The following is a 20,524-nucleotide window of genomic DNA, read 5'->3' on the forward strand; positions in this document are numbered from 1 at the left end:
GTTCAGCAGAGCTGATTGATCAGCCGAAGTCTGCTGAAATTGGGGTGAGGGATTCATTACCCTGGGATCAGGCCCTCAGCACTGGATACTCTGCTTGCTTGAAAATAGGTAATTAATGGTGCTTTATTTTTCATGTTTCCAAGGCAACACAAACCCCCAAGACTTTGTTTTCCAGACCATGAACCAATGCTTTTGGCTGCTGCAGAAGCTCCCCCATCTCGTCTGAAGCTGCTGTCAAGGTACCAAAGCCATATTTTTAGTCATTACAGTCTATTTACATCCTATATCCAAAAAGTAATGATGATCAGATGCTGCTGCTGAAATGATCTGCTCTCACTGCAGAACTCATTCAATCAGCAGAGAGCTCTGCTATTCAAATAGATAATTAGTGTTGTGACAAGTGTGACTGTAAATGCCTCAGTTTGGTGGCAATGTTAGGAAGTGTGACAAAAATTAAGTTATTTGTCTGCCTTAAGCATGGCCCTCCTTGGATTGCTAATGAGGGAGATTCTTGTTAAACACATGTCCTGCTCTGACTGACTCCTTTGCAGATCCTGGGAGAATGATTTATTCTTTGTATCATCAGCGGCAGGAAAGACAGGACTTTCCCATGTTTTCTCTGACTTGTTTCTTTTTGTGTCTTTACCTGATGTAAGAGGTCATTGCTGGTGCTCCAAGCACAAAACAGAGATCTCCCCAGGGAGAGCAATCCCAATGGACACCTTTCCTGCCTGTCCATATCCCATCTTTAGAAGGAATGGGCTCGGGAAGGACGTTTAGGTGCTCCAGTCTCAGAGGAACATCCACAGCACCTCCCCTGGAGGTGACAAAAATCCACCTGCAGCTCTCTTTGGGGCTGCAGAGCAGGGTTCAGGGTTGCCTCAGGGAATGTCCCCACCTGTGCTTGGAGGTTCCCTGTGCAGGATCAGATGACTCCCAAGGCCCTGTGTCTCCCCGAGCAGGGAGTTCCTCCAGAGCTGCCCATGGCTTTTGTTCAAAGGAATCACTTTTATTTTGCATTTTCATTAATGGCCACATACTTTGGCAGCTGGGTTTAGGTCCCACCTTTGACCAAGGCCATCCAAACCCTCCCTGTGTGCTGCTGGGGGATTCCAACCCTGCACCCTTGGCTCATAATGGAGCGAGGAAGCGAATCCCTGCCCCTCCTCTGGCAGTTCTGCATCCCGAGGAGTGCAGGATTTGGGAGGATGGGGGCTGAGCAGGCAGCAAGGAGCTGGACTCCATCAAAAGTTTCTCTTTCCTGATGGACAATTTGGCTGTTACCCTGTCCTAGGAGCTGTTTTGAGTTTAAATTATCATGGGCTGAATTAATGAACATGTGGTAGTTGCATCCTTTCACAGGATCCTAACGGGATGCTTTTGATTCTTCCTTTTTCAGGCTCTGCCGGTGCCTTGATGTTCTCCCCCCCAAAGGGAATTAATCGCTGGGAAGGGATGAAGAGCACAGCACAAAGAGCAGGCATGGTCCAGGCCTCCCAGGACTAATTATGCTCTTGAAGGGTGAGAAAATAATCTTGGGTACATTGGGAAGAAAGTGTCTCAGTAATGCTGCATGGGGTTACAGGCACGTCTCCTGTATTTGTGCATTTGAAAAAAAGAAAAGACTTTCAAAGGCACTTCTTGACCTCGAAAAGATCAGTGAGGAGCTCAAGAAAAGAAATTTAATTCCAAGCAAGTTTATCAAGTTTTCTTGACCCTTCAGGATGGAAAAAGCAAAGGAACGATGCACATGAAGGTCCTGTGAAATTCTAATACTAAAACACTCATGCACAAACTGTGAAGTCTGAAAGCAGAGCTCAAGCCCAGAGCAAACAAAGAGCAGGGGATGAATTCCAACGAGGGCAGCGCAGACGCTGCAGCTTGGCAGCTCAGGCTCTGCAAGAGGGCAAACAGAAGGAAAGGTGAGCGTCTCTGTATTGAAAAAACAAAGTTTTGGGGGGCAACTCTGTGGTGCATCTCGTGTGAGGTAGGACAGAGGACTAACAGTCACAGCCCCTGTCACGAAGAGGAAAACAGGGCAATAGATCCCAGACTGTGACAGGGCTGTTTGAGTGACAGAGCTGTGTTTGTGGCAGAGTACCTGTGCACAGACACCGGTGCCCTCTGAGGGCATCTCCTAGAGACATCCCCCTGCTCTGGCACCACCTGTCAGCAGCAGAAAGGAGCAGTGGCAGAGCTGGCACAGGACTGTCCTGGGGGGATGCCCCAGGGGTGCCAGGGAGGTGGCCACATCCTCAGGCACCTCGGGAAACACTGCCAAGCCAAAGGTAAGACTTTAATAACTGTGGAACAGAGCTTGCTGAGGCTGCTGAGCAGCAGCTCAGCTTGGACACAGAGAAATTCTGTCCTCTTTCCTCAGCTGCACCTCCCTCCTCCTCAGACACCCAAGCTGTGACCAGTGGGATTCTTAGGAAATCCCTTTTCTCAGAGGCCAAGGCCGATCCCCAGAGCTGCTGAAGATGCACCACGTCCCCCATCCCGTGGCAGCTCCCAGATCCCAAAAGCCTCTTTTTATCCATCAAGCCCTGATAAAGCAGCAGCAAAGGACACTCAGGTCTCTCTCTGCTAAACACATCCCTTTTTATTGCTTTTCAGGAGTTCACAGCATTAACATAAAACAATCGAGGTGGTTGTTTCCCCTAAGAGAGCCAGGGCCTGTTTACAAACTCATTTCCACAATATTCCACTGTTATTTATTTCAGGCAGAGCTGTCAGATGAATGCACTCCCTCGTGCTGGACAGCTTGCTTTAGTGCCTGTTATTAAGATATAACATATATAACCTGACAGGCACGGCCCACGTCTGCCTGCCACCACTGAAAGGCAAATTAAGTCAAAAATGGAGATCTCCAGTATTTCTTTGGGCTGAAGTGATATGAGTTTTTAACTCGTTTTGTATTCATAGAGGATCCTGCGTGCTTGTAACATATCCCACAGTAAACTGTTTAAAGAAAAAGCTGGGCTTTTAAAAAAATTCTTATTCTACGTACCTCTGAGAAATTCAGGCTTTAGAATAGAGCTCTGGTTTTGGATGGGGAATTGAAAAGAATGCAATTTTTAAAGCTATGACTGAAGCCTACCATTCTTCCTTATGAGATTTCAAATATTAGTTGTGACAAAGCGCTGGTTATTTTTAGGGAAGCACAATTCCAATGGAATGGCAGACCCACCTTCCCCACCACCTGCAGTTCTCGTTGTACAAGCGATTCTATTCACATTTTTCATTATTAATATTTTTTTCTTGCCTTTTTTTTTTCACCCCAGGACTGAGTTGCTAATTTTGGATGGTCACAGGAGCTGCTCTGGAAATGCCTGCAACAGGTAGGCTTATCCCTTACTGCTTCTCCACCTTGTACTCCTGCACTTTCCCAATGACAACTGGTTTTTTATCAATTCACTGGAGAACCAAGTCACTTCTAGTAAGGCAAACAACCCTGAGCTGCATAAACATGGTATGAGGAAGAGAGAGAGATGAGTTTCAAGGAAGCCTAATCTAGATGCTGGGGGAGGCAGAGGAAAGCTGGACTGTCCACCTACAACCATCTGAAAGGAAAAAGCCTGATTTACTCAGGAAAAATTACTTCAGTCTTATGTACACACTTGGATCATTATTAACCCTTATTGCAGCTTCTGGATCAGCTCCCTATTATGCAGGTAGAATCCACACTTTAAAAACTTTACATAGTTGTGCTGTGCCTGTGCTCCCAAGGAAAAGGCAACTGCACAGCAAACAGAAGCTGCAATTTAATGCTTAACAGCAATACACTGAATTAAGTGTATTTAGATTATAAAAAACTAAGTCTTCTTCAGTATAATTACACTGGGGATTTTTTCTGCTTTAGGGAAGAGGAAACAGCCTGATTGGATAGATGGGGAATGAAGCCAGGGAAAGGGAGGTGGATTTTTGTCCATCCTCCTGCAAACCTGTGGGCAGAGGTACAGCTCAGAAGCCTGAGCTCAGAAACCATTTTTAGATGTATTAAACCCCCAGCATGCACAAATATGTAACAGGAACAAGCAATAACACTTTGAGATATTCTATTATCCCTCAATGTAATAAATATTTTATTAGACCAATAGAAAAAAATGCATACAGATAACCATAGGATACACACACAACTGGAAGTTCAAGGGTAAATTTCAACCTTTTCAATATGAAACAAGGTACTGGGTACGTATCTCATGGAGATATAGAACTAGAAATCAAACAATAATACAATGTGAGTGTGTGAAAAAATGGGCAGTACAGGAACCTGGACTAGAATTTTGTGAAACAAGAGTCACCCTTTGTTGCATGAAGCGTAACTATTTACTCACTAGGAACACCCGTATTGCCACGTCCCACCCACCCCCCTGTTTGCAAGTGTCTGAAAACAACACTGGTCAGCCACATGGAAAAGCAACAAAGTCATTTATAGCTCTCTATGTACAGTATTTACAGCTCTTGCTTACCTCAGCAGCACATTGTCTCATCTGGAGCTCATCAGCTCATTTGCCAGCTGAATGTGTACCAAGGTGTTCTTTCTACAGTGCCACCATCATTCCATTAATCCTGGCTCTCCCTTTGCAGCTCTGTGTGGTGTGACAGTATTGTGAAGCTTAAAACAAGCCGCAGGCGTTGAGGAGACGCTTTATGTCATGTGAACATGCTGGAACAGGGATGTTGCCACCTCTCTAAAAGGTGTCTAAAGGCTGATTTCACTAAAGCCACAACTCTAGAAGTCAAATGGACCAGGCTTAATGGATCTTTAATTTACTGCTACGGAAGAAAGCACAGATTTCTCTCCAATAGCAAGCCTGAAGTGTGGTTGTATCATTTTTTATTGTATCCTGCAGTATTGCCATGAACTCCCCAGAATCATGTGACAGTGGTGGGGTGCAGCTGAGAGCCAGAGCAGGTGGAACAGTTCAGAACTGGTTAAAGAGCAGCAGGAAGGAGAGGTTTGGCTCTAACTCTGAATTCAGGGTGTTTACGGTGCAGTGTGGCAGATAAAGGAGCGAGATAGTTTGGGGCTGCAGATAAAGGAGCGAGATAGTTTGGAGCTGCAGGTCTGGGAGCACCACATCACGAGGGAGGGAGGGAGGGGGTGGCTGTCCCTCTTCATAAGGCCATGGTGCCACTGCATGTCACCCATGCTGCCAGCTGGGCACTTCTGCTCCTGAAACACTGGCAGGAGGGCAATCAAACCATCCTGAAGGTGGGAGAGCTTGGTTATGATCAAAGAAACTGGTTAAGAAAGGTAAGGTGGGGAGATGAGGAAATGAACTTCAGAATTTATTGATGAAGGGTGGGTGGCTGAAAAGGAGCACAAACATCTGCTGAGAGGCTTCCTTGAAACAGCTGGGAGATCATTTCTCAGGAGCAGCAGGGCCTTTGCCCTGCTCCCAGCTGGGATTCCTTGCTCCATTCAGAGTAACTCCCACAAAGGGCAGCAGGAAAATGATCCAAACCTCCTGGGTGATGGCCCTGCCTTGAGAGCAGCCACATGGGAGCTGTGCTGCCCTCGGACTGGTAACAGCCACGTCCCTGACTCCATCTTCTCCATGTCAAATGTCATTTTAACAATGCAGAACAGACCCAGAACAATTCAGTGAAGCTGCAAAAATGGAGTTTCTCGCTCTTCCTCATAGCCCTGACCTCACAGCGCCATCCCTCCCCCTCTCTCTCACACTGTATCTGAAGTATGTAACATGTAAACTCCTTTGGTTCAAGTATTAAGGCATTTTAGATTCCTTTTTAAAGGATTTGCTAAACTTTACATGGTATTTTTACTTCAACTTACAGTGAAATATAAAGAATTTAAAAACACATCAGGATAGAAGAAAAAACATGCATTAACCACTGCAGGTTTTTTTTAAAAAAAGCACTTTAGTAACCAATTCCTTCTGTTTTTCCCAGCAAATGCAAATGTATCAGCACAACACGGAATTAATGGTCAAGGAGAATACTGTTGCTAAGAAGCTGGAGACACTGAAGATACTCAAGACTGATGGAGCAGAACCTCTTGCATCCATACCTGTGACAAAGGAAAAGGCTCAGGATTAAAGGAAAGTGTGAGTATGTGCTGTGCCACATTATTACCCCTCCTAGACGCTAAGCAAAAATTACTGTAATTTTGTTTTTAGTTCTTACAAGCAATAGAGATTTTAAAAAATACAGTAAATATTTAAAAATTTCAGAAATGCCTTGCAAAATGCTGTGACCATGAATGGCTTTCGTGCTCTGGTTTAGCTGACAAGGTGGTGTTTAGTCAAAGGTTGGACTCCATGATCTTAGAGGTCTTTTCCAACCTTAATGATTCTGTGATTCTACTTTCAAAGTAATATTTTCTTTTTTCAAAAAAAGGGAAAAAGTAGAAAACTTAACATTTTTAATACCAATTTACATGGTAATTTACCAGTTCAATAGAATGGTATTTGCCATGCATAAGGGCATGAAGACTTCTAATTGCTTTCCTTTTTATTACCTTATTACCACACGACGTCTAAGCATTACTTTTATTTTTTTTCCCCCATCATGAAGGGAAGCAAAGACAAGCTGAGACAAAGGAAAGTGGTTCAACCTACTGGCTAGTCTGGGGATGAGGATCTGCTCGCTGCTGCTGCCATCTCCCCCCTCAGTGGTTGCTCTGACCTCTATAAAATAATCGTCCTTGAGCTGCAGCCACAGCTCGGCCGTCGTCGTGTCCGTGGTCAGCACGTTCACCCTGCCCTGGCTGCTGGTCCTGTACAGAACCTGCAACACAGGACACCCTCAGCACCTGCCCTGGCTGTTCTCAGTCCCTTACAAACAAGGCTCCAGCTTTTACAAGTGATGGGATGAAAGAAAAGATCTGATTTTTGGTTAATATGCCAGGGCAGAATTACGTGTAAAGGAAGAAGGGAACATCAGTCAAGGGCTTTTATTCCAGATTTAATTTAAAATGGCACGATGAATGATAATATGTATTATATATTATTTTTATTACAATAATATGAAATAATGGGTGGTGGGACACTGGAACAAGCTGTAAACATGTATTTCTTGTCAGTACGACTCAGTGGGTAATCAGATCTTCAGCCTGAATCTTTTATGCAGGAATATATCATCTGGGATCCAGCTGTACAGAGCTTATCAGGAACAGCCTCAGCTATTCTTTTACACACACTTCTATGACATATTGAAATACTTCCCCGTTTGTGTGCTCATCAGATTTAGAGCAGATGCAACAGTGTAATTTCTGTCAGGGAAATGAGCATGGCCCACAGCAGGTTAAGAGGAGAAGGGGTTTAAAAATATCAGTTTAATATACATGTGGTAATATATAATAAATGTACCTGGCCAGCAATGGAAGCTACATCCAGCGGGCTGAATCTTTTTAGTTTCTTTCCAAGTTTTATCCATTTGGGCAAGTGTTACACATTTAAAATAAGTGTTATAGATGTGGTAAGTGTTTAAATGTTTTAAGATCCAGGTGTGGGTGGGATCCCAAGAGCTGAGCAATGCCAGCATGGGGAGGCAAAGGGATTAGTGGGTATTAACGGTGAGACATGGTTAAGAGCATGATTTAAAATCCCTAAAAAGGAGACCCCAGTGAAATGGTTCAGGGGTGGTATTGGGCAGCCTCTGAATGTGCAAACAGACAAGAAAATATCAGCTCCAGATTGCTCCCAGCTCTGTCCCCACTGACCTTGTACCCTGTGACCTCGGACTCGTTGTCCATCGCTCTGACCTCCTCCCAGCTCAGGATAACTCTGGAGTCTGTGACATTCCACACCACGTTTCCTGGAGGTTGGCTGGGTGCTTCAAATACACAACAAAAAGCACAGCTTTAATTTAATTGGCATCAGTGATTTAATCACCAGCTCAGGTAATTGGCTGTCATTACATTTCAGATGCAAAAGCAACTCCAGCGCAGGCTCCTGTCTGTGCACGTTATGGTTCAGAGGCTAAATTCCACAAACAGAAGGAAGGAAGGAAGGGAAAAACCAGAATGGCACATAAACATAAATGCTGTTTCTGAAGTTGAAGTATCTGTTGATGGTGCACCATTCAGTACAGCCAGACAGAAGCATGTGCCTCAGGACACGGGTGATTAATTAGAACAAACTCTAATGATGGTAACAGAGAATTTCTAGTTTTAGTACAGTGCCAACAATAAGAAAATTCTTCACAATAGATTTTTAGACACATTTAGTCTCAGTGAATATTCACATTTACCCACTATGTTTGATTTACATTAAGATGTTATGTAAAATATAGGAAGTTGTTTTTCTGTTGGTTCTTCCAACCCAAGTTGTGGTTCTGAACTGTGCCATTCAAGGGGGTTTGGCCGAGGAAACCTACTGGGATTTTTTGTTCATTAGCAACCCTAGCCTGTCATTTGCAAAGCAGCTGCATGCTCTGGGCTCTGCCCCTTCATGTACCTTGGGGCTGCCAAGCTTTCAGGGAAGCACAAACCTCTTAAAATACCTCAGGTTGGTTTCCCAGCACATGGGTCCTGCAGTGACACAATCAATGATTAAAATCTTTTCTAAATGTGTTAAGGAAAACAATTTACTGTTGCTGTCACCTAGTGGAGGCAACTGCTGCTTAGGTGGACTGAGCTGTGCTTTGATGCTGGAGGTTCCAGGTTTAAGCACTGAGAGTGGTTTTGAACACTTGCATCCATGTGCTTATAGGGTTTTCCTCTTTTCTTCCCTTCTCTTTTGAATTCTTTCACACAGGAGGTTCCCTGCCTTCTTTTCACAAGCAGACATATCAAAACCCCACCCGATTATAGTCAAAAAACAGAAGAAAAAGTGTAAGAGTGAGACTTAAAAAAATTATTCCCAAGTCAAACAACCACCCACAGCTATTTTTTTTGCACTATTTATCTTGTTCTATGTACTGAGGAAGATTTAACCTGGTGTTCTAATAATAACCACTTCTTGTAGATGTAAGAGGAGATTGTTTCACTCCTGAGAATGAAGTGTTACAGCATGTATGAGTAGTTTTCACACTGAGATATTAAAGCTGAATTTCAAAAGAAATGAGTCATCCTTGAAATCCACAACAAAATATTAAGATGACGTGGAAAAAATGAGGAGCAATTATATATAAAACTGTAAGCCTCTGTCTGTGGGATTCAGAAGGCTCCAATTTGCTGCAGACACCAAAATCTCCAGCAATCATCAGAGTTCAGAACTTCATTTGTGGCAGGTTCTGATCCTCAAGTCACATCAGGACATGTCCAGGGAGCTGCAGGGATTTCTGAGCCTCCTCAGGTGCTGAAAGCTGCTCTCAGACTGGAGCAGTTCTCAGAGTTAGAGCTGATGGACAGAACATTGGGGTTTATTTGAAGACTTTCTAAATATGAAATAATTGTAACAACTTAGGCAAGTCTTCCCCACTCACCTGGCATTTTCCACAGCAATATTTAAACCTCCACTTGTTATTCTGGGCTGTAAACATGCATATCTCAAATATAAAAGAAAGATATTTTAATTGTCAAAGGCTCACTTTCAACTTTGAAATACACTGCCAATGGAACTGAACTATTTGTATTTCTTGATATGGCAAGAGTTTCTGAGATGTATCTGGGTAGGTCCTGTGGGGGAATGTAAATCCTTCACAGTGAAAACCACACCAATCATAAATATTCAAATTAAATTAGAAATCAGGATTGATTAAAAAATCACACATTTGAATGAAAAATCAGTTCCTACTGCAGTAGCACAGAGAATTATTTCTCTTAGCAATTCAACTAATTTATCAATATCGTCAGACTGACATTACCCTGCACTGCAATGGTTTTGCTCCCTTTATTCATCAGAAAGACCCATGGACAAAATGCAATTAATTTTCCTTTTTAATTACTCCAAACAGCAGCAACTTGACCAAGGGACTGATCCAGATCCTGTTTACACCAGTGGGGTCAGGGCTTGCCCAGTTCTCAGTCAAACACCCCAGAAGTGGGGGGAACACTAAAAAAGGACTGAAAATCCCTGAGCTGACCAGCCTGGCACCACCTCTAGCGAGCAGCCACAAAGATGATTAATTAGAAAAAAAACCTCTTTTTCCCATGTCCTGTCCAGGCTGCAGGCAGAGAGCCACTTCAGATCAGCCAGTTCATGGTAATTGTGCATATAATGCATTTAAACTCTGGCAAATCTGAGTTGGTTTAGTCCTCAGTGACAGACTGACACTCATATTTGCATATAATAATTTCTGATAAACTAGCTTATTTCATAATATTAATGATACAACTCCGTCTGCTCGGGGGATGTTAATGACTATTGCAGGGAATTTGACCTTTCAGCCAGATTTAATTGTGTGTTCCTGTGCCTCTGACAGAAACACTTGAAGACCGATGACCCTGATTCTGAGTTGTACTACAACAGAGGAGCACACTAAAAATATTTCCACTTGTAGAAGAATTAGTGCAGCCTCTGACAATCTGTTCTCCAGCTTAATTTGGCCTTAGCAGCAGCAAAGTGGCCTCTTGAGCAATTTGTTCAAGGGGGAACAGTGGACATGAAGGATTGTTTTGCATGAACTCCAGGAGGTTCATTGCATTTCAAAAGCCATGCCCTAGAGAACTTATAAATATGTTATAGAACACTGAAAAATTCAACAAGTCTCCTTTTTTTCCCCCCTTTCTAAATAACAGAGATTTTTCATTTCAACTTCTTCCAGTCATTAGCAGCATAATGAAGGTTCTGTGCAGGAATTTCAGATCTTCCTTGGGCTCCCCTGGAATAGCTGGGTTTTACTCACCCTGCTGAAGAAGAGGGTGGAAGCTCTGTGCTTTGTTTGGGTGACTGTATGGAAATTAGGGTCACTCATACTGTGATTAAAATGCCCTTATTCTTCTTCCCCCTCCAAGTGCTGCCACAGCATTCTGCCTCTCCCCACTTTAATCTGAGATACTCACGTGGCTTTTTGGTGGTGGCATTGACAGTGGCACTGAAGGGCCCTGCTCCAGCGCTGTTGTAAGCACGGACAGCTGTGTAATAAGCCAAGTTGCTCCTCAAGCCTGTGATTTTTATTGATGTTTCATTCCCTGCAGCTTTTACCCTGCTTGAAGATTCTTCTTTCTGGCCATTATTCCAGTACCTAACCTAGGAGATAAAAACCAAACCCATTTAAATCTTGCATGGAACGGGCTGGGCTGTTCACCCACAGCGTTGTACTCAGACTCTTTTAAGTGGGGTTTTTTTTTCCCTTCAGCTGAAAAAGGTAGAAATACATTAAAGTTTCAGAAATATGTTTACTGTGCAAAAATAAAATATTCCTATCCAGCTGCTTCTCACACTTGCTGCTCTTTTTAGTGAAAAAGGCAATTGAAATATTAGATCTTGCCTGAACCAAAGAAGGACAAGAGGAAAAGCATTAGTTCATTAAAAAGGAAACAAGTAAAGCTCAGAAAAATGTACCTTATAAAAAAGTTTCTTTGAAAGTGAATGTAATTCTGAAAAAAGTCAGTTTGGAGTTATGTCAGACACATGGCTATCAATCAGCACAAGAAGCAAAACACAACTTCATTCTGTGGGGTTTTTTTCCCAAGACAGAAAGAATTAGCCTCCTTCTGGGTGTAGCTGGGGCAGGAAGAGCAAGATTTGGGGTCAGTCTGTGTGGTTGTCCTGCAGCCTGCACGACGCTTCTGGCCCATGGCCCTTTGCAAAAAGGAGTGGATTTTACTGAATAAATAGGGTTTGTTAGTTAAAATATTTTGATTTCAACAGACTCACCTCATAGCCCAGCAGCCTTCCATTGCTCATCTTCCAGGGAATGGCTCTCCAGGAGACCTCGATGGCTGAGGAGGACAGGCTGGGGGCAGACACTCCCGAGGGGGCTGTGCTGGGCTCTGCATTGGGAAACCAACAACAAGGGAGAGGTGACTGTGGAAACAAACCTGTCCTTATCCAAACCAAGCTCATCTCCCCCAGCTGCTGCTGGATCCCCTGCTGGAACAGCTCATGCAAGTGTTTGGGGAAACTGAAGGCTGTACCTTCCTCAGCCGAGAACACCGTGGTGACTGCGCTGAAGGGCCCCTCGCCTTTGTTGTTGTAGACCCCGACTTTGACCTCGTAGGGCGAGAAGGGCAGGATGCTCTCGTTCCTGAAGACGTATTTGGGGGTGTCAGGAGAGGTGACCACGGTCTGGATCCACGTCGTGGTGCCCGAGGGGCGGAAGGCGACCACGTACCCGAATCCTTCCCCGTTCTGCAGCTCCTCGGGGATGGGCTGGACAGAAGAACACAGATCTGTGATGCCATGGGGATATGTGGCAGGAGGGAAGTGCCAGCAGACTCGTGGACATGCTGCAGGTGCTGGCACTGCACTTGGCAGCATCCCCTCAGCCAATTAACTCTGCTACAGCACAGCAAAACGCGCTCCCTTCGACCCACTTTAAGGTTTGCATTCCAAGAAGAGAACAACTTTCAGGTAGCATTTTTGTTTTCCACTAAGTATGCTGCTTTAAGACACTCTTCAGTAAATATAACTTTTCTTTCATCAATCCACAGTTCATAAAAAATGAATAGTTGCTCAGTCAGCTATTAGAGAATCCAATACCACCTTCATACAGCGGCTTAAACCTTCCTCTGATGTGATCATGATTAGATAACCACACAGAGCAGTCAATGCTAGGAACAGAATATTAACAGCTCTTCAAATCATTAAAAAAGGGATACATAATACAAAGCAGTGTGAGATTGTATTGGTTAGCACATGCATCCAAGGGTAATGGTGGGAAAGCAAGAACTGCAAATCTGCACTGCAAAGCCCCATTTCTCACCTTAACCATCCCTCTTCCTCTTCCCCTGCCCCCCTTCCTCCTTTTTAGCATCAACATTTGTTTGAGAACAGAAGCAATCCCAGCCAAACTAAATTCCCTGGGGATTTCCATCCAGCACAGGGACGTGTAGCAGTGAAAGAACAAAGTCCAGTGTCCAGGGCTCACACCACACACGGCACAGAGCACACGGACATCCCAGAGGAGAAGCTGCTGCCGCCAGGGAAATTCAGAGAGAGCAGAAAGAAAAGAAAGAAAAAAGTTCTGTGAAGGAAACTGCTCGCCAGCAAACTTACATCCCACGTTATGACCAGCTCAGATCTGCTGCCTCCTCCCCCACTGACCTCAGATGGGGGAATTTCGGGAACTGTGGAAAGGAAATGCAGAGACGTCTGCACAGAGAATACATCGCATCACAAGAGAACACATCACATCAGCCTCAAGCTCTGAATTTAACCCATATTCATACTCCCTTTGCAACCAGAGAAAATGTTTTTGGGGTAGGAGGGGCAGTCCTGGAAAGCCCCAGCCCTGTCCCACATTCACCTTTCCCTGGGCCAGGCCAGGGTTCCTCTGAGCACCTGGAGAACCTCAGCAGCTCACAGATTACACCAGGTATGCTGTGTTTAAGAACTTCTCAAAACTGGAGACAAGCTTCATTTTTTAATAGAGTTAACTCAGAGAATGGCCTGGGTTGGAAGGGACCTTAAAGATCACCTTGTTCCAGGACACCTTCCACTGACCAGGCTGCTCAGAATTCCATGTCCTTGAACACTTCCAGGGATGTTATGCAGATGAATTGGGAAATGGCCTCATTCCAAGTGAACTGGGGTTTTAATTGATGGGTTCTTCTGAGCCACGTGCTTGTAACACGGAAGGGTTTCACTGATCAAACACCAGCAATGAAAATCCCCTGTCAAAATTAACCTCTTTCCATCCATTTATACCTTCAGACTCTGCAGCACTGCCTGAACTGGCAGATTTTGGCACAGTGCACAGAGTTTAAATGGATTTAGATGTTATGCTTCTGTGATGTTCAGTAATGCAACACAAACTGTCTCACAGCTAAATGGAAAAATATGAACAAACTTGTTACAGGCTTTTATATCCAATGGCAACTCCAAGCTTGTTTGCAAAGAGCCAAAGATAACACTCCTTTTCTTTGTTAATATTCAAGATTCTTGAATTAAAAACAAATAGAAGGACCCACTAACCTGCCTCTTCAGTTCTTACTTTTTCTGAGGGCAAACTAGGTTCTCCACCTCCTATTTTGTTACTGGCAACTACACGAAATTCATATTCAACCCAAGGATTTAAATCCACTACTGTGCTTGTGAAGGTTTTCCCATCGATGACATCCGGAACTACGAAGAAGAGAAAGGGAAAAGGAAAGTCAGGCACAGGGTGCCAGAGATGTTCCCACAGAGCCTGGGACGGGAATTGTGCTCACCTGTGGTGGCTCGCTGCCAGCCCACGGAGAAGGGAGTCCTTGCCTGGATGGTGTAGGTGGTCACGGGGCTGTGGTTGTCTGTGCCCTCCTGCCAGGAGATCTGAGCTGTGGTGTCCGTGATCTCCTCCACCTTCACGTGCTCGGGGGGCCCAGGAGAGCCTGGAATCGGATGGAAAACCAGGCAGTGTTTGGTGAAGCCCTGAAGCACCCTGGGAATCACTACCAGCAGGATGGATTCCTGTTTTTTCTTCCTCAGGGAGGAGGAAAACAATTCAGACTGGAATAAGAACACTTTTAATTACTGTTTTACATTCACTAAACTTAACTCTGACTATTTCAACCTGAAATACTCTCAAGGGCAGAACAGATGACTGGGTTTTGGTTTTTTTTACCAAGAACCTTTGTTCAGCACATCTCTCTCTCTTTCCAATGTCTTTTCCTTTAGTCCTAAATGTCCTCTTTAATCTACAGATACATCTCTGTAGTCTGTCAACTTTTTATCTACAACTTCTTTACCATACAATGCACTGCAACAATTTTTCAGCACATCTGACCAGAACCCCATGCAGCAATTCAGTCACACAAACTTCCTGCTGCCTTCTGGAAAATCCTCATTTCCGGCCATTTCCTGGCCAGAATGTTGGGTTTTGTCTCATCTGCACCAGCAAAGGGGCTTGAAATGAGTAACAGTGCATTAACAATGAGAAAAATATCTGACATATTTTAAAATATATTGAGTAACTGCTGATCACATAATGTGCTTTCCTAGATCAAAGCTTTTACCTTGCAATGACCATAGCTGTAACATCAGCAAGGAAAGCCACAATTCTGGCTCAACTGTGAACATTCCAGCTTGGAATGAAAAGGAATAATTCTGCACTATAGGATTTAAACCTTAGGACAAAGCCTCTCCTGGCCTCTGGCAGAACTGCCATTTCCCAGGAAGGATTCTGGAGTCCCCAACACTTCAGTCTGCAGAGGCAGCAACTGCCTCAGAGCTGCCAGTGAGTTCCCTCCTGTCAGTGACCTCAAGGACTGGCAGTGAAAAAAGATGTGAAGTCACTATTATAACCTCCAGCTCTTCATTCCTCTGGGAAAATCAGGCTTCACCCAAAGCCTGAGCTGTAATTCTCCCTAGCTGCAGGTCAGAATGACATAATTCAACTCACAGTCATTCATCACACCATTCAAGCCATGGACTGGTTCTGTAACCTCCAACATCAGTTGTTTCTACAGCCTACAATATAAAAAAGGTGGAAAACATGACCCTGGAGCTGGGCTGGGATGTACCTCGCACGATGAGGTCAGCAGCAGAGGCCACACTGTCCACCTCTGTCTTCACCATGCACACGTACTTCCCACTGTGCTTCAGCTGGATGTTCCTGATCATTAAATCACCTGATGCACTCTGTGGGAATACAGAGCATTCATTAATGCAAATGCACCACCCTTGCAGTCTAACATTTTCTTTGCAAAGGGAAAAGAAATCCACCAAAAGTGTGAAGTTGCTCAAAAGCTGCATTGCAGTGACCAGGACAGCAAATTATTGCCCATCAACTGCTCCAGGTTTGTTGTCTGGGAGCATTTTCCCAAAAAACATGAGGTAGTGTCCCTTTTTTGGGAGAAGTGAGCTCCAACACGGCGAGCTCACACTGGGAACACATCTCCTGCCCAGAACCCCCAATGACCTCAGGCTCCTGTGACCATTTGTCTCAAAGCCCTAAAAAGAGAGAAATGTGCTTTCTGTGGCTATTACCCATTTGATTTCAAGACAGAATTCATGGGGTTTTTATCTGGAATTTTTAAGTCAGGTTATGACAGGTTTTTAAGGAGTTGGAATATGTAGAAAGACAAAGTTGAATTCAGTCTATTTTACAGGTTATTGTGAGCACACTTTCCTTTAAAGGTTGCACAGTTCAGGCTGTATTTCCCATTTTACAAGCCTAAGTTCTATTCTTTGCTTTTCATTGAGTATTTAATCTTTAGTACTTTTTCCCCCATTGTTCTCTCTCAGATCACAGCATGTGGTTATTTCCTGGATCATGGGAAACAGAAATAAAACTTGAATGAAACTGTAACTTCATATGATATTCGGGCTCTTTGTGTACTGCTTGTTTTCCACATCAGTGAACACAGAATTTGACATTAAACCTTTGGTAGACAGTGTCCCTTAAAAAAACAGATCTCCCCTTTGTGTCAGTTGAATTTCTGCTTTAACTCTGTTCCAATTGAATTTTCCAGGTGAAAAATGCCTCAGTCAGATTTTAATTTTTAAAATATATTTTTAAATTTTAATTTTCTGGAGAAGCAGCATTTTCTTCAAGAGCAGAACCCTATTTGTGGGTATTTTTAGCTACTTTGGCCACTGATTCAGGGGCAAACAGTAGCTTGGGAGAAAGGCAAAGACATGACTTTGAGGTTTATTTTAGTCTTAGAAAAAAAAAATGAACCTTTCAAAACATTTGGTTGTTTTTCTTTGTTTCAGCATTACAATGTCTCAATTCTTTATTCAACACGAACTGAAGCCAGTTCTGCCTGATTCCCTTCCATGTGTGTGCCTGGTCTTCTGTGAAAGCACAGATGGAAGTTGTTTGCAGGACAATTCAGTGCTGATTGCTTACAATAAATTAAAAGTTGAGTCAAAAGCAATCTAAAATCCATCTACTTGAATGGAAGTGGATATTCAGGGAATGCCCAACACCAGCAGTGAATGCAAGCAAATCACGTCCTACACGAACTCATTTCAGCAAACTCAATTTGAGACAACTCAACAAAGGGGGGAGGGGGCTTCAAATAGAACAGTTTTACTTGAAATAAACCCCAGCAAAGTGTTAACACTGCATTTCAGTTATTTGTGGTGATTTGGGAAGACTCTCAAGGGACTGGGGGAGCAGCAGGAAGCCCCCCTGCAAGACCCTCCCTTTCCATCGGGTATCACATTCCTGCCTGGTCAGATCCAGCCTTTGGCAGGGTGGACAAGCCCAGGTGACCGTGGAATCACCTTCTTCCCTTCCCCCTGCTGCCTGGAATACAAATACAGAGTGTTCCATGCAGTAGGAACAGCTGCTGGAATTCCTTTTTCCTGTCCTGGCTGCAGAACAACCCCAGCCAGTGCTGGCGATCCCCAGTTTTGGGGCAAGTCTGCTCAGAATTTGGGCACCTGCTTGGTCTGCCATGCTCTTTGTATAAATCACCTGGCTAACAAAACACCCCAAGAAGCAGAAAGACAGCCTCACATCCCACAGTTTTCCAACCATCTGGAAGACCAGGTGGTGCTCCCAGAACATCCCAATAGCAAAGAGATGCTGGAGACCTCAGGCCTGTGTGACGGGGACCTCCCAGACATCAGTACATGGAAATCTATCCATCAAAAAAAATAAGTATCTTCCAACCAAGAAAGCTGAAGTTGTTTCTGCAATGGTGTTTTCATTTAATAAATCCACACTGTAACTACTGGAAGGCTTAGAACATATTTAGGATTATTTACTCACCATGATCTGCATGTAACTCCAGATGGAATTATTGCACTGACCTCAATGTGATACAAAGCCCAGGAAATATTCTCATGGATCTCTTGGTAACGTGTGAAGTTTTCTACTAACGAGCTCAAATTCCTCTTCACACAAATAAGAGCTTAAAAAACCAAAGCCCCTGAATGTCTACAGGCTATAAAATCCCTCATGACAAATTGGTTTGTGTCAGGTTCCTTTGCCCATCATTGCTGTGTTTCATGTGATCCTGAGGAAAATCGCATAGAAACGGATTCTAAGAGGTAAGAACTTAAAAACTTCAGGTCTAAAACACAGGGCACAAGAAAAACGAGTGACGGGCAGCAAGCTGGGCCAGGGGATGGTTTCCTTTCAACACAGAAGAGAATTCTCAAAAGAGAAACATCTTAATTTTTAGCATGAGGAAAAAAGAAGTTCGTGCTGGCTAGAGCTGTAAGGCAAGTGAAGAGAAGGTGTTTGCAGCTCACCCCTCCAACCTTCTCGAAGTGAGAAGCGTCCCTCTGGAAGTCCGTGAGGGTCCCGTTGAAGTACCAGGTGAAGCTGATGTCCAGCAGGGGATCGTGCTGCACCTGGCAGGGCAGCACAACGCTCTCCCCCACGGTCACATCCATGTTGGAAGGTGCCAAGGTGATCCTGGTTGGCTCTGCAGGGAGCACAAATATGGGTGATTGGGTTTTTCTGCATTGCTGAGCTTTGCCTGCCACTGATATCCCCCCATGTTCCTCGGATGTGATCAATGACAGCCGCTTCCAGTGATGCAGCTGGGCTGGGAATGCTGCCTGACCCCTTTTGCTGGAGCTTTGTGTCCCTGCATTTCCCAGCAGGAGCTGCTGGACACTGGAAAGGTGAATTTGAGCCTGCTGGGTGCAGCCAATCCACTCCACAAAGCTGAATCCACAGGCAGGAATTGCCACCCCAGAGCTCTCAGCAATCCCACTCGTGTTCTGGAGCAGGAAGCAGCAGCAGCCACTGTGCACATGAAGAGGTGGGAGTAAGGGAAGAACCAAAAAAACCCCAGAACCTGGAGGAAATCCACTTAAGGAAGAACACACTGGATATTTGGGTCCATGCATCACACAGAACATAAACAGTGTCATCAAGAAGAGCTGTTTGTTATTCCAGAATCACATTAACAGAGAAAAATTTCAGCTACCGTAAATACCGTAAAAATAAAATTTAATTGTAGGAATCCTCTGTATATAATTCTGTTATCTGTACATAAAGGGATGTGAATCATTTAGGAGCACAGGCTGAAAACATGAAGCTGTTAATCCACTGAACAAAGTAATTCTGTTTGGACCTATGAGATATATAGGATATGTAATGCAGTGGGATATTAGATAATTCTGAGATTGGAAAATCTTTCAGATATTAAAATCTTTGAAGAAGAACATTATGAGAGAAGACATTTTTCAGATAAACTTCACAAACTCCTGTCTCTTTTCATCCAGTGTCTCAGCCAGCAGCCAGGAATGGATGACTTGGAGGAAGGGGCAAGATCTCTCTGAACAACATTTCTGGATAAAATTCAAGACTGTGTTCTACTGCCCATGGAGTCCCTGAACGCTCCCCTGCAGCTGGAGTTTCCACCACATCTTTTTCCAAAAGCAAACACCATTTAAACCTCCTTTGGGCTAAACAGATTTTCAACTGGAATATAAAATTACCTCCAAGATTTTTTTTGATTGACATGTTTTTTTCACAACAAATTAAAAACCCCCACAAACCTAAAAGCATAATTGCACTATTTAGTGTTTAGAGAAGTGAGAGGAGGGAGGGAAGTGTTCAGAACTCCCTCACATCTGAGAAATATCTTTGTCAAAGACAAAAAAATCCCTCGGTGTCTCTCCTTTCAACTAATAAAAGAGCTGTAACAGCCATCCTTTTATCTTTATACATTAAATAAATAACTTCTCATACTTTTTACATTCTACCCCATCACTGCAGACTCCTGAGTCTGCAATTCCAGGTCCATCCCCCTCTGTCCCAGCTCACCCACCTGTAACTATCAAGTTGGTGGAGCCCCTGGCTGTTCCAAACTGGTTTGTTGCCAGGCACGTGTAGCTGCCAGCATCCCCCTTGGTCACGTTGGCTATCCTCAGTCCTCCATCCTTTAATAGTGTGATCCTAAAAAATGATGAGGAGATTTTGAAAGTTGCAGCACTTTTAGACAGAAGGCTTTAATACCTTACTGTTATCCCAGACCTATTAAGCTGTATCAGCAATTAAGAAGAAAATGAGCTCTGTCCCAGCTGAAACCAGGACAATTTCCAACCTGGGGTTTGAAAATGTTGTGATCATTCACTGACAATACGCAACAAACTTGAACCCACACATTACTTTGGATGTGTTATTTTGGACACCAGTAACCAATGTTTTAGAGATGTGGGCATATGTACGTGTGTGAAAGAGAGAAATCCCACATGAACTCCATCTTTTTCATCTGCACCAACTGGAACTGGAATAATTTTCAGCTCTTTTGTTGTTTACCTCAGGCAATCTTGCACGGCAACTTTGAAATCACTGTGATTACCATGACAACTCTATAGGACTGTTCATGAACTTCCTTTGTGAAGGACTTGCAGGACAGAAAATTCCCTTCACCCCACACAACCTCCCCCAGTGAGAGCATGGAACAAGCAGGAAGGTGCTTATACAAGATGTAGACAGCAGAAAACCCACAGCACTGGTAGGGGCAGAGGAGCAGCAACATCCCCACAGCAGAGGTGACATCCCAGGCAGCAGCACTGGAGGGATGCACAGGTAAGGCTGGTTTGACTCCCTCTTT

General features: G+C 44.0%; 1 protein-coding gene and 1 long non-coding RNA gene across 7 annotated transcripts in view; one reads left to right on the plus strand and one right to left on the minus strand.

The window, feature by feature from the left end:
• LOC108449877 overlaps positions 1-6,648 on the plus strand; it is a 114,779-nt gene extending 108,131 nt beyond the window's left edge. For 3 of the 5 annotated variants that reach the window (XR_001866167.1, XR_001866165.1, XR_001866166.1), the window contains exons 3-8: positions 144-239; positions 1,400-1,521; positions 1,724-1,922; positions 3,285-3,341; positions 5,920-6,078; positions 6,544-6,648. This is a non-coding gene — a long non-coding RNA (uncharacterized LOC108449877). The remainder of the gene's footprint in view (positions 1-143; positions 240-1,399; positions 1,522-1,723; positions 1,923-3,284; positions 3,342-5,919; positions 6,079-6,543) is intronic. The other 2 variants (XR_001866168.1, XR_001866169.1) reach the window with 2 other exon arrangements.
• CNTN3 (contactin 3) overlaps positions 4,055-20,524 on the minus strand; it is a 94,219-nt gene continuing 77,749 nt past the window's right edge. For both annotated transcript variants that reach the window (XM_017747244.1, XM_017747243.1), the window contains 12 exons: positions 19,736-19,863; positions 18,204-18,379; positions 15,518-15,635; positions 14,228-14,386; positions 13,992-14,141; positions 13,074-13,144; positions 11,993-12,227; positions 11,733-11,848; positions 10,916-11,102; positions 7,691-7,803; positions 6,588-6,756; positions 4,055-6,037 (listed from right to left, as the gene is read on the minus strand). In XM_017747244.1, coding sequence (XP_017602733.1) covers positions 5,934-6,037; positions 6,588-6,756; positions 7,691-7,803; positions 10,916-11,102; positions 11,733-11,848; positions 11,993-12,227; positions 13,074-13,144; positions 13,992-14,141; positions 14,228-14,386; positions 15,518-15,635; positions 18,204-18,379; positions 19,736-19,863 — 1,726 coding nt within the window. In that variant the 3' untranslated portion in view covers positions 4,055-5,933. The remainder of the gene's footprint in view (positions 6,038-6,587; positions 6,757-7,690; positions 7,804-10,915; positions 11,103-11,732; positions 11,849-11,992; positions 12,228-13,073; positions 13,145-13,991; positions 14,142-14,227; positions 14,387-15,517; positions 15,636-18,203; positions 18,380-19,735; positions 19,864-20,524) is intronic.

Source organism: Corvus brachyrhynchos, unplaced genomic scaffold (genome assembly GCF_000691975.1).
Source record: "Corvus brachyrhynchos isolate BGI_N302 unplaced genomic scaffold, ASM69197v1 scaffold91, whole genome shotgun sequence".
NCBI lineage: Eukaryota > Metazoa > Chordata > Aves > Passeriformes > Corvidae > Corvus > Corvus brachyrhynchos.